Source organism: Sinocyclocheilus grahami, unplaced genomic scaffold (assembly GCF_001515645.1).
Source record: "Sinocyclocheilus grahami isolate Dianchi unplaced genomic scaffold, SAMN03320097.WGS_v1.1 scaffold36.1, whole genome shotgun sequence".
Taxonomy (NCBI): domain Eukaryota; kingdom Metazoa; phylum Chordata; class Actinopteri; order Cypriniformes; family Cyprinidae; genus Sinocyclocheilus; species Sinocyclocheilus grahami.
Window position 1 is genome coordinate 1,174,732 of NW_015505215.1, and position 18,422 is coordinate 1,193,153.

The 18,422-nt window shown below is 34.9% G+C and overlaps 1 protein-coding gene and 1 pseudogene across 1 annotated transcript; both read left to right on the forward strand.

Moving 5' to 3' along the window:
• Positions 1-445: 445 nt before the first annotated feature.
• LOC107581617 (sodium-dependent neutral amino acid transporter B(0)AT1-like) lies at positions 446-5,308 on the forward strand. The gene is made up of 4 exons (XM_016267245.1): positions 446-653; positions 4,331-4,471; positions 4,881-5,018; positions 5,109-5,308. The coding sequence occupies exons 1-4, from the start codon at positions 455-457 to the stop codon at positions 5,306-5,308; spliced, it is 678 nt and encodes a 225-aa protein (XP_016122731.1). The 5' UTR covers positions 446-454.
• Positions 5,309-7,067: 1,759 nt separating this feature from the next.
• On the forward strand, positions 7,068-18,070 carry LOC107581660 (sodium-dependent neutral amino acid transporter B(0)AT1-like; annotated as a pseudogene).
• Positions 18,071-18,422: the final 352 nt, after the last annotated feature.

Sequence of the window (18,422 nt, forward strand, 5' to 3'; positions counted from 1 at the left end):
TTTAATGACTCAATTAAAACTAGATTATACTATTTTCTACTCTTTGTGTGCTGATGGGACTGTTAAGGATCTTTGACACTGAAGGGTATTGACTTAACTCCAAAGTGTCATAAAGATCATTATCTTTAGTTATTAACCACTAGAATGGGTATACAGAGACATGTACATGTAATCGGATTCTCAGTCTCTGATAAGACATTAATTATTGCCATGCATAGAGTCCCAGTCACAGCCGTTCTTTACACATTCAGCTGACAGGACATTTTCCCCATCTTCAAGACACACCGTGACTCACTGGCCCAGTGGGATGATGTCAAAGTTTGCTACATATACTTACTGCATCCACTCAGAAAGTCCTAATCTCCCACAGCTCCCTGCTGTCGACACCATCAGAGATTCACTCACAGATACCTACTGCTAACCAACAGTGAGGCCGCAGGGAGCCCAGGAGATCATGAAGCTGAAGTTGCCGAACCCAGGCCTGGAGGACAGGATCCTGAGCCATGATGAGCTGGAACACCTGGAGGTGGAGGAGGCTGGAGACAGACCCAAGTGGGACAACAAAGCCCAGTACATGCTGACCTGCGTGGGGTTCTGTGTGGGTTTGGGCAATGTCTGGCGCTTCCCATACCTGTGCCAGAGTCATGGAGGAGGTGAGTGCTTGCTGGGTTTTTGAGGGACTGAATTATAGTGGATCTGTGCTCTAACCACATAGAGGCCTTCATTTTACAGTGTAAACAAAATAGGTTAAGTTAAATGTATAACAAATGGCTTGAAATGTATACAAAATATGAGCTCACCTTTTTTTTTTCTTTACATTTTTGTATCTATTTTGTATCTGTATTTTTTGTTTGTAAGCAGCATTTTTCACATATCTTTATTTATTTTATTTTTCCCCTTCGGCGTAGCTTAACATATCAGATTAAATTAACATTCATTATTGTCATCTCAAAAACTGAATAACATTTTCAATAATATAACTTATTATTATTAATACAATGAAATAATCATAATAATAAAACATTATTATAGTGTATGTATTTTGGAGGGGGGTTTTGCAGCAAGGTAATGATTTGCCGATTTAAATTATTTTAATGTGGCGAATTCATCTTGGCATGTGATCAACAAATGTTTGCATTTTCTACTTTTCAAATGCTTTTTATGCAGATTGTATTATTTCAACCTTGCCCCAGATCCAGAAGTTAAATATTAAACTATGAAAATTCATCATAAAAATATTAAAAAATATATATTTTTTTAAACAGAGTGAAATAGGCATAAACCAGTTCATATTTTGTTGTGTGAAAATTATGTATATCAAATTCTAGACAAATTATGCCCCTCAATTGTGGGGCATAAACGACCAACAATTTTGCCCCTAATAACTATTTTTCAAAAGTTAGTGTACCAAGAGATAAAATATGAGACATTTGATGTGTGAAGTAAATATATATATATATATACTGTATATATACTGTATAGTATATATAGAGACAGAACATCATCAAACACAATACTGTAAGTGAGAACTTTCATTTGTTGAGTTAACATTCTCTGTAATTCAATTAAACAAACAAATGAGAATATGAAAAGTTAAGAGATTTTTTCCTTTCTAGCTAAAGAAATAAAATAATTCCTATAATTCACTAATTTATATTAAAATAATTATATTCAATTATACTAATAATATTAAAATAATAGATTAATTACTTCAATGCAAACAATTATGAGCAATAAATGTATACCTTATAAAAGTTTACGATACTAGAGCTTTCAAAATACTACTAAAGTTATTGCAATAAAACTGCATTAATGTTACTAGTCACTTCTCTCATCAAAAATAAAATAATTAAGATTCTGAAAGCTTCTTTGAAGGAGTTCCTGCATTAATCTATTATGGCTTTACAATACTAACTGTGACTATAGTGACTATGCAGCTATATTCTTTAATATGGTTATAAACTCTGATTACTCTGGTATAAATTTGTGTAAGGGATTTTCTTTTATGGGATGCTATCAAAAAGCGTTGTCTCTTAAAGCCTCTTATTGATTTTCACAGGTTTCCGGTAAGTGCAATAAATGTATGTAACTTTTTTACCACAGACCTCAGCTTGAGGTTAACTAGACAGCGTGGTAAGATCACTTTAAGTGAGAACTCCTCATGGATCACAGCGTCCCAGCCAACCATTAACTCAACTGCAACGAAAATGGCTGACAATGGAATCTGTTCCAGAAATGACTTTGCTCCTTTTAAGTAGCCAAAAAAGAAATAAATAAATAACCCTTAATGGAAATTTACAAATTAATTATTTCAACTGAGTAATTGTATACTATATTTAATATAGCCTACTTTTATATACAATCTATTAAAGGGTTAGATCACCCAAAAATGTAAATTCTGTCATCATTTACTCACCCTCAAATTGTTCCAAACCTGTATGAATTTTTTTTTCTTCTATTCAACATAAAAGACAACATTTTGAAAAATATGGGTAACCAAACAGTTGATGATCCCCATTGACTTCAATAGTTTGAGTCTTATCTCTCAGATAGGTCCTTCAAGGTATATTGGAGAGGTGAGGTGTCCAAGTCGCAACATCTAACTACTGGGCTGCCTCAGGGCTCAGTTCTTGGACCACTTGTCTTCTCTGTCTACATGGCATCACTAGGTTCTCTCATTCAGAATCATGGCTTTTCATATCATTGCTATTCTGATGACACTAAACTCTAACTCTCATTCCATCCTGATGATCTGACGATAGCTGCTCGCATCTTAGCTTGTCTAACAGACATTTCTTGCTGGATGAAGGACCATCACCTTCAACTCAACCTTGCCAAGACAGAACTGCTTGTGGTTCCATCAAAGCCATCGTTTCATCACAATTTCACCATCCAGTTAGGCACATCAGCTCCTTCAAAAACAGCCAGAAACCAGAGTTGTGATTGATGATCAGCTGACTTTCTCAGACCACATTGCTGAAACTGCCTGGTCCTGCAGATTTGCTTTATTCAACATCAAGAAGATCAGGCCCTTTCTTTCTGAACATGCTTCACAAATCCTTGTTCAAGCTCTTGTTCTGTCCAGGCTGGACTATTGCAATGCTCTCTTGGCAGGTCTTCCAGCCACTTCTATCAAACCTTTACAATGAATCCAGAACGCGGCAGCAAGATTAATTTTTAATGAGCTGAAAATAATGCACATCACACCTCTGTTTATCAATTTGCACTGGCTACCAGTAGCTGCTCGCATAAAATTCAAGGCATTAATGTTTGCCAACAAAACCACCACTGGCTCTGCACCCCTTTACCTAAATTCATTACTTAAGACTTATGTGCCCTCTAGAAGCCTGCATTCTGAAGAGGCACAAAATCACTTTCACAGACTTTTAAATTAAATGTTCCCTCCTGGTGGAATGACCTGCCCATCTCAATCCTAGCAGCTGAGTCTTAGCCATCTTCAAGTATTGGCTAAAAACACATCTCTTCCATCTTTATTTGACCCTCTAACTCTAGCACTCCCTATTCTAATTCTATTCTTTATGGGGGGGAAAAGCTTGCCCCTTACACTAGCTTCTCTAATCTTTTTGTATTATATCTATTTGTTTTCTTTTTATTTATTATAGAATTAACAAAATCAAAAAAGGCCTCTAGCTTACTCTGTTCTTTTTCTAATCTATCTGTTTTCTTTTTATTTATTATATAATTAAAAAAAAAACTTGCTACGTGTACTGCGTTAAGCTAACTGAGACTTGCTATAGCACTTGCATATCATTGCTTTCTTGTTGATTTTGATTGCTTCCATTGTCCTCATTTGTAAGTTGCTTTGGATAAAAGCATCTACTAAATGACTAAATGTAAATGTAATAGTATGAATAAAAATGTAATTGTATTTAAGGAATTTGCAATTGTATTGATAGATTGAATTTGAGTTTATGACACATTTGTGGTGGAAAACACCAAACCACAAGATGTGAAAAGCATCAATGACATATTACATGCTAATGTAAATAATATTTATTTTCTTTCAGGGGCTTTCATGATTCCCTTCCTAATCCTGCTGGTTTTGAGGGGATTCCTCTCCTCCATCTAGAGTGTGCCATCGGTCAGCGGCTAAGAAAACCAAGCATTGGGGTGTGGAGAACTATTAACCCCTACATGCTAGGTGTTGGTGAGCAAAATATTGAATATGTATTTAAGGAATTTGCAATTGTATTGATAGATTGAATTTGAGTTTATGACACATTTGTGGTGGAAAACACCAAACCACAAGATGTGAAAAGCATCAATGACATATTACATGCTAATGTAAATAATATTTATTTTCTTTCAGGGGCTTTCATGATTCCCTTCCTAATCCTGCTGGTTTTTGAGGGGATTCCTCTCCTCCATCTAGAGTGTGCCATCGGTCAGCGGCTAAGAAAACCAAGCATTGGGGTGTGGAGAACTATTAACCCCTACATGCTAGGTGGTGGTGAGCAAAATATTGAATATTACATTAAGTATAATACAAATAATAGAGATTGTAGGCAAATAGATGGGGTCAGTTTTTATTTTTGAAGAAGAAATTAATATTTTTATTCAGTGAGAATGAAATAAATTGAGTAAAGACATCTATACTTTAAATAAATAAATAAAAGACTTGGTAACACTTTATTTTAAGGTGTCCTTGTTACACATGTTAAATGTACTTACTATTATAATAACATTTAATTATGCATAATTACATGCAAGTAACCCGAATCCTAACCCTAACCATAGTAAGTATATGTACATTACACCGTAACAAGGACACCTTAAAATAATGTGTAACCAAAGACTTCTAAGTAATGTGTCCATGTTGATTATGTGATCTAAGCAGGTTACTTCCTGTTCTGTTTCAGGTATTGCATCTATGTGTGTGTCCTTTCTGGTCAGCCTGTACTATAACACCATCATAGCCTGGGTCATGTGGTACTTCTTCAACTCCTTCCAGGAGCCACTGCCTTGGAGCCAGTGTCCCATCAATGCCAACAGGACAGGTACAGTATATGAGCACCCTGAGGAGGAACTAAATTCTGAATGTGTTTTTTTTAAATGCCACTATGGACATTTTGTTCATTATTTGGCAGGACTAGTTCCTGAGTGTGAGAGGAGCTCACCTGTGGATTATTTCTGGTATCGTGAGACTCTGAACACCTCAGCGGCCATAGAGCAGACAGGAGGTCTGCAGTGGTGGATGATCCTCTGTCTGATCTCAGCCTGGGGAGTGCTGTATGTCTGCTGTATCCGTGGAATAGAGACGACTGGAAAGGTAGAGCTGCTCAAGTAACAGCACTGATGGAAAACAAGAATATTTCAGAATTTGAAGCAGATTTACAGTATATTTACGAATGAAGTCACTTTCATAGCTTTTGTTAATTTGCTAATCCAGTTTTTCAAATGTGAAGGAGCTGCAGTTCATGAAATGTAAAATATAAAAAAAAATTACAGTGTTTTCACCATCAGAGAAGCTCAGTTTACAGTAAACACTGCTTCTTTATTTCTTTATTTATTTATTCATTCATTAATTTATTCATTTATAACTAATTATTAGGTCATATGAAACTAAAAATATATGTAAAATATATGCTGTAAAATAATATGCAATATATAAATAATACATTTCCATACAGGTATATGCAAATATATATACAGTACAATTTAAAAATTACAGTAAAATTTGTACAGAGTTTTTATATGAAGTTTATTATTGAACATAAAATAACATACAATATGTAAGGAAATTTATTGTCACATATTTTTCAATATATGAATATATGTGTAACATGTATGTCTTGTGTTTCCATTGTGTTGCTGGCTTGACCTAGTTTTCCTATGTTCTAATTTAGTTCATTCTGTCCACCTGTTGTCTTGTTAGTTACCTCATTAGTTTGTTTGGTTCATGCTTATAAGTCCTCAGTTTCTTATGTATTATTCTGCATTCTAGATTATTCTACAATAAATAATTGAATATATTGATTGGCAATATATAAGGAAATATATTTTCTTTGTGTAAGGGTCAATCATTATATATATATAAAAATATAAATTCTACTGGACAATTGTAATTTACCAAAGTAATATTATCTTAATTTTTATAATTAGAATAAAATAACAACAACAATACTATGCCCTCTATATGTACATCCCTATATAAATATATTTTTAATAAAAACAATAAAAATAAAAGTCTAAAAAAAGTGTAATCAGACTTATAAAGTAAATATTTTACGTCTAAGGGGTTCGACTGACAAAAAAAAAAAGTTTGGGAAGCCCTGTGCTAATCTGTAATCATTAATGCCATTAAAACAGTCAATACTCAATACAGTTATCAAAGGTTATGCCATTTTATATCATGATAAAGAACTTGATACAAATCAGTAAAAACATTTTGGCATTTCAATTTTTTTTTTAACCAAACTTACCACAAACTTAAGAAATAGACGTTGCCATCCCTCCTTCATTTCTATATACCGCGTATGAAAAAAAGGGATTTGACTACAAATTGCAAGTATAAAACAAAGTTTTCTCATGTTTTAATAAAATAATCCGTTTTCAAACATGAATCACAGGAAATAATCACAAAAACATCAAGTGTACTGCTTTTAATGACTCAATTAAAACTAGATTATACTATTTTCTACTCTTTGTGTGCTGATGGGACTGTTAAGGATCTTTGACACTGAAGGGTATTGACTTAACTCCAAAGTGTCATAAAGATCATTATCTTTAGTTATTAACCACTAGAATGGGTATACAGAGACATGTACATGTAATCGGATTCTCAGTCTCTGATAAGACATTAATTATTGCCATGCATAGAGTCCCAGTCACAGCCGTTCTTTACACATTCAGCTGACAGGACATTTTCCCCATCTTCAAGACACTCCGTGACTCACTGGCCTGGTGGGACGATGCCAAAGTTCACAACATATACTACCTGCATCCACTCAGACGGTCCTCATCTCCCACAGCTCCCTGCTGTCGACACCATCAGAGATTCACTCACAGATACCTACTGCTAACCAACAGTGATGCCGCAGGGAGCCCAGGAGATCATGAAGCTGAAGTTGCCGAACCCAGGCCTGGAGGACAGGATCCTGAGCCATGATGAGCTGGAACACCTGGAGGTGGAGGAGGCTGGAGACAGACCCAAGTGGGACAACAAAGCCCAGTACATGCTGACCTGCGTGGGGTTCTGTGTGGGTTTGGGCAATGTCTGGCGCTTCCCATACCTGTGCCAGAGTCATGGAGGAGGTGAGTACTTGCTGGGTTTTTGAGGGACTGAATTATAGTGGATCTGTGCTCTAACCACATAGAGGCCTTCATTTTACAGTGTAAACAAAATAGGTTAAGTTAAATGTATAACAAATGGCTTGAAATGTATACAAAATATGAGCTCACCTTTTTTTTTTCTTTACATTTTTGTATCTATTTTGTATCTGTATTTTTTGTTTGTAAGCAGCATTTTTCACATATCTTTATTTATTTTATTTTTCCCCTTCGGCGTAGCTTAACATATCAGATTAAATTAACATTCATTATTGTCATCTCAAAAACTGAATAACATTTTCAATAATATAACTTATTATTATTAATACAATGAAATAATCATAATAATAAAACATTATTATAGTGTATGTATTTTGGAGGGGGGTTTTGCAGCAAGGTAATGATTTGCCGATTTAAATTATTTTAATGTGGCGAATTCATCTTGGCATGTGATCAACAAATGTTTGCATTTCCTACTTTTCAAATGCTTTTTATGCAGATTGTATTATTTCAACCTTGCCCCAGATCCAGAAGTTAAATATTAAACTATGAAAATTCATCATAAAAATATTAAAAAATATATATATTTTTAAACAGAGTGAAATAGGCATAAACCAGTTCATATTTTGTTGTGTGAAAATTATGTATATCAAATTCTAGACAAATTATGCCCCTCAATTGTGGGGCATAAACGACCAACAATTTTGCCCCTAATAACTATTTTTCAAAAGTTAGTGTACCAAGAGATAAAATATGAGACATTTGATGTGTGAAGTAAATATATATATATATACTGTATATATACTGTATAGTATATATAGAGACAGAACATCATCAAACACAATACTGTAAGTGAGAACTTTCATTTGTTGAGTTAACATTCTCTGTAATTCAATTAAACAAACAAATGAGAATATGAAAAGTTAAGAGATTTTTTCCTTTCTAGCTAAAGAAATAAAATAATTCCTATAATTCACTAATTTATATTAAAATAATTATATTCAATTATACTAATAATATTAAAATAATAGATTAATTACTTCAATGCAAACAATTATGAGCAATAAATGTATACCTTATAAAAGTTTACGATACTAGAGCTTTCAAAATACTACTAAAGTTATTGCAATAAAACTGCATTAATGTTACTAGTCACTTCTCTCATCAAAAATAAAATAATTAAGATTCTGAAAGCTTCTTTGAAGGAGTTCCTGCATTAATCTATTATGGCTTTACAATACTAACTGTGACTATAGTGACTATGCAGCTATATTCTTTAATATGGTTATAAACTCTGATTACTCTGGTATAAATTTGTGTAAGGGATTTTCTTTTATGGGATGCTATCAAAAAGCGTTGTCTCTTAAAGCCTCTTATTGATTTTCACAGGTTTCCGGTAAGTGCAATAAATGTATGTAACTTTTTTACCACAGACCTCAGCTTGAGGTTAACTAGACAGCGTGGTAAGATCACTTTAAGTGAGAACTCCTCATGGATCACAGCGTCCCAGCCAACCATTAACTCAACTGCAACGAAAATGGCTGACAATGGAATCTGTTCCAGAAATGACTTTGCTCCTTTTAAGTAGCCAAAAAAGAAATAAATAAATAACCCTTAATGGAAATTTACAAATTAATTATTTCAACTGAGTAATTGTATACTATATTTAATATAGCCTACTTTTATATACAATCTATTAAAGGGTTAGATCACCCAAAAATGTAAATTCTGTCATCATTTACTCACCCTCAAATTGTTCCAAACCTGTATGAATTTTTTTTTCTTCTATTCAACATAAAAGACAACATTTTGAAAAATATGGGTAACCAAACAGTTGATGATCCCCATTGACTTCAATAGTTTGAGTCTTATCTCTCAGATAGGTCCTTCAAGGTATATTGGAGAGGTGAGGTGTCCAAGTCGCAACATCTAACTACTGGGCTGCCTCAGGGCTCAGTTCTTGGACCACTTGTCTTCTCTGTCTACATGGCATCACTAGGTTCTCTCATTCAGAATCATGGCTTTTCATATCATTGCTATTCTGATGACACTAAACTCTAACTCTCATTCCATCCTGATGATCTGACGATAGCTGCTCGCATCTTAGCTTGTCTAACAGACATTTCTTGCTGGATGAAGGACCATCACCTTCAACTCAACCTTGCCAAGACAGAACTGCTTGTGGTTCCATCAAAGCCATCGTTTCATCACAATTTCACCATCCAGTTAGGCACATCAGCTCCTTCAAAAACAGCCAGAAACCAGAGTTGTGATTGATGATCAGCTGACTTTCTCAGACCACATTGCTGAAACTGCCTGGTCCTGCAGATTTGCTTTATTCAACATCAAGAAGATCAGGCCCTTTCTTTCTGAACATGCTTCACAAATCCTTGTTCAAGCTCTTGTTCTGTCCAGGCTGGACTATTGCAATGCTCTCTTGGCAGGTCTTCCAGCCACTTCTATCAAACCTTTACAATGAATCCAGAACGCGGCAGCAAGATTAATTTTTAATGAGCTGAAAATAATGCACATCACACCTCTGTTTATCAATTTGCACTGGCTACCAGTAGCTGCTCGCATAAAATTCAAGGCATTAATGTTTGCCAACAAAACCACCACTGGCTCTGCACCCCTTTACCTAAATTCATTACTTAAGACTTATGTGCCCTCTAGAAGCCTGCATTCTGAAGAGGCACAAAATCACTTTCACAGACTTTTAAATTAAATGTTCCCTCCTGGTGGAATGACCTGCCCATCTCAATCCTAGCAGCTGAGTCTTAGCCATCTTCAAGTATTGGCTAAAAACACATCTCTTCCATCTTTATTTGACCCTCTAACTCTAGCACTCCCTATTCTAATTCTATTCTTTATGGGGGGGAAAAGCTTGCCCCTTACACTAGCTTCTCTAATCTTTTTGTATTATATCTATTTGTTTTCTTTTTATTTATTATAGAATTAACAAAATCAAAAAAGGCCTCTAGCTTACTCTGTTCTTTTTCTAATCTATCTGTTTTCTTTTTATTTATTATATAATTAAAAAAAAAACTTGCTACGTGTACTGCGTTAAGCTAACTGAGACTTGCTATAGCACTTGCATATCATTGCTTTCTTGTTGATTTTGATTGCTTCCATTGTCCTCATTTGTAAGTTGCTTTGGATAAAAGCATCTACTAAATGACTAAATGTAAATGTAATAGTATGAATAAAAATGTAATTGTATTTAAGGAATTTGCAATTGTATTGATAGATTGAATTTGAGTTTATGACACATTTGTGGTGGAAAACACCAAACCACAAGATGTGAAAAGCATCAATGACATATTACATGCTAATGTAAATAATATTTATTTTCTTTCAGGGGCTTTCATGATTCCCTTCCTAATCCTGCTGGTTTTTGAGGGGATTCCTCTCCTCCATCTAGAGTGTGCCATCGGTCAGCGGCTAAGAAAACCAAGCATTGGGGTGTGGAGAACTATTAACCCCTACATGCTAGGTGGTGGTGAGCAAAATATTGAATATTACATTAAGTATAATACAAATAATAGAGATTGTAGGCAAATAGATGGGGTCAGTTTTTATTTTTGAAGAAGAAATTAATATTTTTATTCAGTGAGAATGAAATAAATTGAGTAAAGACATCTATACTTTAAATAAATAAATAAAAGACTTGGTAACACTTTATTTTAAGGTGTCCTTGTTACACATGTTAAATGTACTTACTATTATAATAACATTTAATTATGCATAATTACATGCAAGTAACCCGAATCCTAACCCTAACCATAGTAAGTATATGTACATTACACCGTAACAAGGACACCTTAAAATAATGTGTAACCAAAGACTTCTAAGTAATGTGTCCATGTTGATTATGTGATCTAAGCAGGTTACTTCCTGTTCTGTTTCAGGTATTGCATCTATGTGTGTGTCCTTTCTGGTCAGCCTGTACTATAACACCATCATAGCCTGGGTCATGTGGTACTTCTTCAACTCCTTCCAGGAGCCACTGCCTTGGAGCCAGTGTCCCATCAATGCCAACAGGACAGGTACAGTATATGAGCACCCTGAGGAGGAACTAAATTCTGAATGTGTTTTTTTTAAATGCCACTATGGACATTTTGTTCATTATTTGGCAGGACTAGTTCCTGAGTGTGAGAGGAGCTCACCTGTGGATTATTTCTGGTATCGTGAGACTCTGAACACCTCAGCGGCCATAGAGCAGACAGGAGGTCTGCAGTGGTGGATGATCCTCTGTCTGATCTCAGCCTGGGGAGTGCTGTATGTCTGCTGTATCCGTGGAATAGAGACGACTGGAAAGGTAGAGCTGCTCAAGTAACAGCACTGATGGAAAACAAGAATATTTCAGAATTTGAAGCAGATTTACAGTATATTTACGAATGAAGTCACTTTCATAGCTTTTGTTAATTTGCTAATCCAGTTTTTCAAATGTGAAGGAGCTGCAGTTCATGAAATGTAAAATATAAAAAAAAATTACAGTGTTTTCACCATCAGAGAAGCTCAGTTTACAGTAAACACTGCTTCTTTATTTCTTTATTTATTTATTCATTCATTCATTTATTCATTTATAGCTAATTATTAGGTCACATGAAACTAAAAATATATGTAAAATATATGCTGTAAAATAATATGCAATATATAAATAATACATTTCCATACAGGTATATGCAAATATATATACAGTACAATTTAAAAATTACAGTAAAATTTGTACAGAGTTTTTATATGAAGTTTATTATTGAACATAAAATAACATACAATATGTAAGGAAATTTATTGTCACATATTTTTCAATATATGAATATATGTGTAACATGTATGTCTTGTGTTTCCATTGTGTTGCTGGCTTGACCTAGTTTTCCTATGTTCTAATTTAGTTCATTCTGTCCACCTGTTGTCTTGTTAGTTACCTCATTAGTTTGTTTGGTTCATGCTTATAAGTCCTCAGTTTCTTATGTATTATTCTGCATTCTAGATTATTCTACAATAAATAATTGAATATATTGATTGGCAATATATAAGGAAATATATTTTCTTTGTGTAAGGGTCAATCATTATATATATATAAAAATATAAATTCTACTGGACAATTGTAATTTACCAAAGTAATATTATCTTAATTTTTATAATTAGAATAAAATAACAACAACAATACTATGCCCTCTATATGTACATCCCTATATAAATATATTTTTAATAAAAACAATAAAAATAAAAGTCTAAAAAAAGTGTAATCAGACTTATAAAGTAAATATTTTACGTCTAAGGGGTTCGACTGACAAAAAAAAAAAAGTTTGGGAAGCCCTGTGCTAATCTGTAATCATTAATGCCATTAAAACAGTCAATACTCAATACAGTTATCAAAGGTTATGCCTTTTTATATCATGATAATGCTATAAACTAATGTTGAAATAAAGAATAAAGATCACAGTGATGTACTGTAAGGACACCTGCTTGTAAAAATTTCCAGCACAGAACTGGTTTACAGATTTACAGCTCTTGTGAACAATTAAGCAGACAGTTTTGTTTTACCTGTTGCAGTAAAAATGATTATAATTCCAGAATGTCAAAGTATTTATCTCTAAATCAAGAGGCATAAAACATAAAGTTTGAACTCACTGTACCACACCCAAAGTATCTTCTCATGAGTAGATGAGTTTACCATACTGACAGGAAATCAACCAAGAATATGGGATTCATGTGCTGGGTGATTTAGCAAACCTTGTGAATGCTGATATCAGTGTCTGTTCATATTAAGAAAATCCCTACATTGTCATCAGATTTTATTAGATATGATATTGGCATGTAATTAAGGTTGATTTCCTCTCCTCTTTTCTCTTTAAAGGCTGTTTATGTGACGTCTACACTGCCATACGTAGTTCTTACAATCTTCCTGATCAGAGGACTGACTCTGAAAGGATCCGTTGACGGCATTAAGTTCCTCTTCAATCCAGATGTGAGTGTCAAAATCAAACAAATTCAACAGATTTACTTTCATGACATAAAAAGTTTTAACACATTCAGTACGCTCATAAAACACAAAATTGTGTATTTGTTTGCAGCTAAACGAGTTAGCAAACCCAACCACATGGTTAGATGCAGGTGCACAAGTGTTTTATTCATTTTCTCTGGCTTTTGGAGGTCTCATCTCCTTTTCCAGCTATAATTCTGTGCAGTAAGTTCATGCTTTAAGTGTTTTTGTGTTTGTTGAGGCTGTTTGTACACTATATACATACACACAGACAGACATACACAGATAATTTTTTGTAGAATAAAGCCTTTTATTGTGTGAAAGGTTGCACATTTGTCTCTGCGAGGTTCATTCTTACAGGCAAGAGCCGATCCTCCCTGTAGGCAAAATACGCAAGCTGCGTAGGGCCCCCGAAACACCAGGGAGCCACCTTGCTCTCAAAGATGATTTAATTTTAGTTTCGTTTTTCAATTTGGCCAGTGGTTATGAAAACATGAATGATCATTTATTTTAATGTGGTGCACTGTTGCCCTTTCTATGTAAAAATCAGTCAAATCATGTAATGTGAATGTCGTACTCTCTTACTCGAGACTAAAAAACGAGTTGAAAGTGTACCGAGCCGCAGAAGAGACACTGTTTCTCAAGCGCTTTCCGCGAGCGCGATTCGAGATGGAGTGAAACACGGACAAATGTGTTTCATTCATTCGTTCATAATCGCTCATACACCACTCCACCGCCAACCGCCAACACAGTTTTGCGTAGGGCCCCAAAAGTCTAGGATCGACACTGTAATGCCGGTTCAGACTACACGATTTTAGCCCGATTTTGCCACGATTTGCTTGACGTAGGATGTCGTGGGGATTCGACAATAAACGACAATGGGCGTCGGGATGCAAGATTCCATCGTTTCAGCACGTGTAGTGTGTCATGGTGGACGACAACCGATTCCGCGTCTGCGATGCTTCACGACATCACGACAGAAAGACTAGCATGTTTAATTTTTTTTCCGTCGTCCACGACGAGTTCTGTCACATTGGTGACATTGACCAATAGCAGCACAGAAGCTCTTTCATACACAGGTTTCAAACATGGCGAAACAAAAGAGAGATGATGGTGCTGCTAGGTGGAATTGTGAGATGGAGGAAAGGTTCGTGGAGCTGTGGCAACAGTACTCCTGCCTGTATGATGTGTCATCGAGGGACTACCATGAAAGAACAAAGAAAGAAAAATGCTGGCGAACTATAGCGGAAGCGCTTCAGCAATGTTTACACTCTTGTTTTCGGAAGTCAGTCGCTAGTTCCGCCTTCTCAATGACATCACGCGCGTCGTTAAAGACAGCACGCGATGAATGGTCGGGAAGCAACGTGTAGTCTGACATGTTTCTTGTCCACAACATGACAAGATTTTAGGAGTCAAAATTATGAAATCTGACACAGTGATTATCGTGACCGACAAAAATATCGTGTAGTCTGAACCCACCCAGTGTTCACTGCAAATACCTCAGTGATTATCAAACTAAGTATTCCCTCTCTTTCCATAAGCAATAACTGTGAGCAAGATGCAGTAATCATCTCCATCATTAATGCCTTTACCTCGATCTACGCTGCCACTGTCATCTACAGCATCATTGGTTTCAGAGCTACAGAGAGATTTGATGACTGTTTGGTAGTGTCACATTCTTAAAGATTTATATATTTATAAATAAAAAGTTGTTGTTTTATCATACCTAATGCATGAACTATTGTTAAAATATTAGAATAGTGTTATAACCACTGATCTATAATAGAGATTATATAGCTCAGTGGTTATAACACATTTAAACTACATTCTGAAGCACTTATCTTGACTTTGTCCTGCAGGAACATCTTGACCCTTCTGAACACATTTGATCTGCCAGAGGGAAGCATCACTCAGAGCAACTATCATGAAGCTCTCCACAGCCTTAATACTACAAACCCTGATATCATCAGCAGCCTTGCTCTTAAGACCTGTGATCTAAACAGCTTCCTCAGTGAGGTATACAATATAAGGATGGGTGATATACTGCTTTTTTATTTCAATACCAAGCTTTTCCAAGACCAACTTATGCTGGTGCGAATATATATTCGAATAAACGAAAGGATTTTGTGCTCTCTGCGGGGTATGATGTGTAATTTATCTTCAAAATTTGAAGAGCATCATTAACATTAAATAAATCTAAACTACAAAATATACATTTTTGTTTGTTATTCTTATTACTATTATTATACAAACAACTTCTAATGTAAAGTTACATTAGCACCATGGAAATCTATTGATTAATGACACATTTAACTGTGCCATTATTGGATTTTTTCCCCCCCAAATAAAATCACTAGTTAAATATATATATACTGTATATATATATATATATATATATATATATATACATATATACACACAGTATATATATGAAAACCAAAACAAACAATTAGCTTTTTTTTGTGAGGATCTATCCTCTCAGTGCAACATGAGTATTATTATTATTATTACTATTTCAAAAACTAAGGGTACAGCATTCCTTCAGTTATAGTTAAATGAACATACTTTCCAGAAGGCCAACAATTCACTAAAAATGTTTTTTTATTGGTCTTATGAAGTATTCTAATTTGTTGAGATAGTGAATTGGTGGGTTTTTGTTAAATGTGAGCCAAAATCATCACAATTAAAATAACCAAAGACTTAAACTACTTCAGTCTGTGTGCATTGAATTTATTTAATACACGAGTTTCACAATTTGAGTTGTTAACTGAAATAAATGAACTTTTCCATGATATTCTAATTTATTGAGATGCACCTGTACTCTGTAAGATTTTTGACTTTTGATTTTTTATTTGTTAAAAAATGCACTAAAACAGTAATATTGTGAAATATTATTACAATTTAATATTACTGTTTTCTATTTGAATACTGTATATTTAAATTTTATAATGGAATATTTATTCCTTTTATGGATGGAAACTTAAAAAGACCACCATTTATTTGAAACAAATTAATTTCACACTTTTACAGGGTGTAGAGGGAACAGGTCTGGCCTTCATTGTGTTCACTGAGGCTATCACCAAGATGCCACTGTCTCCGCTCTGGTCTGTCCTGTTCTTCATCATGCTCTTCTGCCTCGGCCTGTCCTCCATGTTTGGCAACATTGAGGGTGTTCTGGTTCCCCTGCAGGACCTGAAGGTCTTTCCCAAAAGCTGGCCCAAAGAGCTTATTTCAGGTATAAATTAGACTTACATTTTGACCATCATAATATGAAGAATTCATTACAGATTTTACATACCTCCATCCAAGTGATGGTATTGTTTCAGAAGCAGTTAAAATTTCTCATTCCATTGTTCACAACAGGGGTAACATGGTGTGCTGCTTGGTTGGGCTGATATTTGTGCAAGGCTCAGGGAACTACTGGCTAGCCCTGTTTGACAGTTTTGCCGGCTCGATTCCTCTCCTCGTCATTGCTTTCTCTGAGATGATTGGAGTTGTGTATGTCTATGGGATAGATAGGTAGGTCGGAGCCTAAGTTTAGCAGTTAAATGGTATTTAAAGGAATAGTTCATCCCAAAATGAAAATTTGATGAAAATGTACTCACTTCAGGCCATCGACGATGTAGGTGAATTTGTTTCATCAGAACCGATTTGGAGAAATTTAACATTACTGTATATCACTTGCTCATCGATGGATCCTCTGCAGTAAATGGGTGCCGTCAAGAATGAGAGACCAAATATCTGATAAACGCATCACAATAGAGGACTCAACAGTTTGAAGTTAAAAACTTCTTGATGGATTTATTATAAACAGCCTTTTGCTTCACAAGACTTTAATCGTTGGACTGGATCCGTGTGGATTACTGCAATGTTTTTATCAGCTGTTTAGACTCTCATTCTGACGGCACCCATTCACTGCAGAGGATCCATTAGTGAACAAGTGATGTAATACTAAACTTTTCCAAATCTGCTCTGATGAAGAAACAAACTCATCTACATCTTGGAAGGTCTGCGAGTCTGTTTTCAGCAGATTTTAATTTTTGGGTGAGCTGTTCCTTTAACCCTTACGAAACAAGATGATTAGAATTGGTTATACAGCATAAACAAGTTAAAGAAGATAAATTTGTTTCTGTAGAACAGTTTAATCACGTATCAGCAATTCACGGATGTTTTCACAGTAACAATGCATTTATGACTTTATTGTTTAGATAAAGCTCACTGAAATCTGCCATAAATTATGTTATCTTCTGTTTATGAACAGGTTCAATGAAGACCTGATATTTATGATTGGACATAAGCCTAACATCTTCTGGCAAGCCACATGGAGAGTCATAAGTCCCATCATCATGTTAGCCATCTTCATCTTCTACTTCTCCACCATAGTGACCAAGGAAATCTTCTACATTGCCTGGGACCCTGAATCGGTGATCTACAAGTTTAATCAGTTTAACATGATTCTTGTTACAAAAAAAACAAAAAAACTGTAATTTGCAAAGCATTCATTTGGAATTAGTTAAATGATCTTGTTCTCTTTTATAGGAAAACTTCCCAACCTTAGAGAAGAAGCCATATCCTTCATGGATTTATGTAATAATCTTTCTCCTGGCTGGGATCCCTAGTTTGTCTGTACCCGGCACTGCTGTTTTCAGAGCCATACGAGAATACTGCTGCAAGAAACACCCCAGTGCCCCAGTTCAAGAAATTAATTCTGGATCTTACAAAGTTCATTTACAGGATGAAGAACTGAAGTCACAAAAGTCACAGAAATCTGACCAAAAGTTCTACACATGAGATCCAATTTAAAGTTCTGTAGTTTTATAGGCCCCACACATACATTCAAAGGTTAGAAAAATGCCTTTTCCAGAATTGCTGGAATATTGCGATTTTTTTGACATTGTCCCTATTAATAATATGCCTCTATTTGCCAAAATGTCAAGCATGGTTCCAGCTTTTGTGTTCCAAATTTCCATAACACAGCCACGTTTACTAGCAGTGTATGGATAAATTAAGATCTTAATTAGGGCCTGCAGAAATAAAAATATTAAATTACTCATTATGTTAGTGATATATAATAGAAAATATGCCAAATTTTGAGTGAAATAAGAGAAAATAGGAGAATTCTGTCATATTTGATAGTGGCATA

Excerpts from the sequence above, each read along its gene's own strand:
- LOC107581617 (XM_016267245.1), top strand. The coding sequence starts at position 455 with ATGAAGCTGAAGTTGCCGAACCCAGGCCTGGAGGACAGGATCCTGAGC. Across the intron at positions 4,472-4,880 it reads CCCCTACATGCTAGGTGGTG|GTATTGCATCTATGTGTGTG; the intron begins GTGAGCAAAATA and ends GTTCTGTTTCAG. Across the intron at positions 5,019-5,108 it reads CATCAATGCCAACAGGACAG|GACTAGTTCCTGAGTGTGAG; the intron begins GTACAGTATATG and ends ATTATTTGGCAG.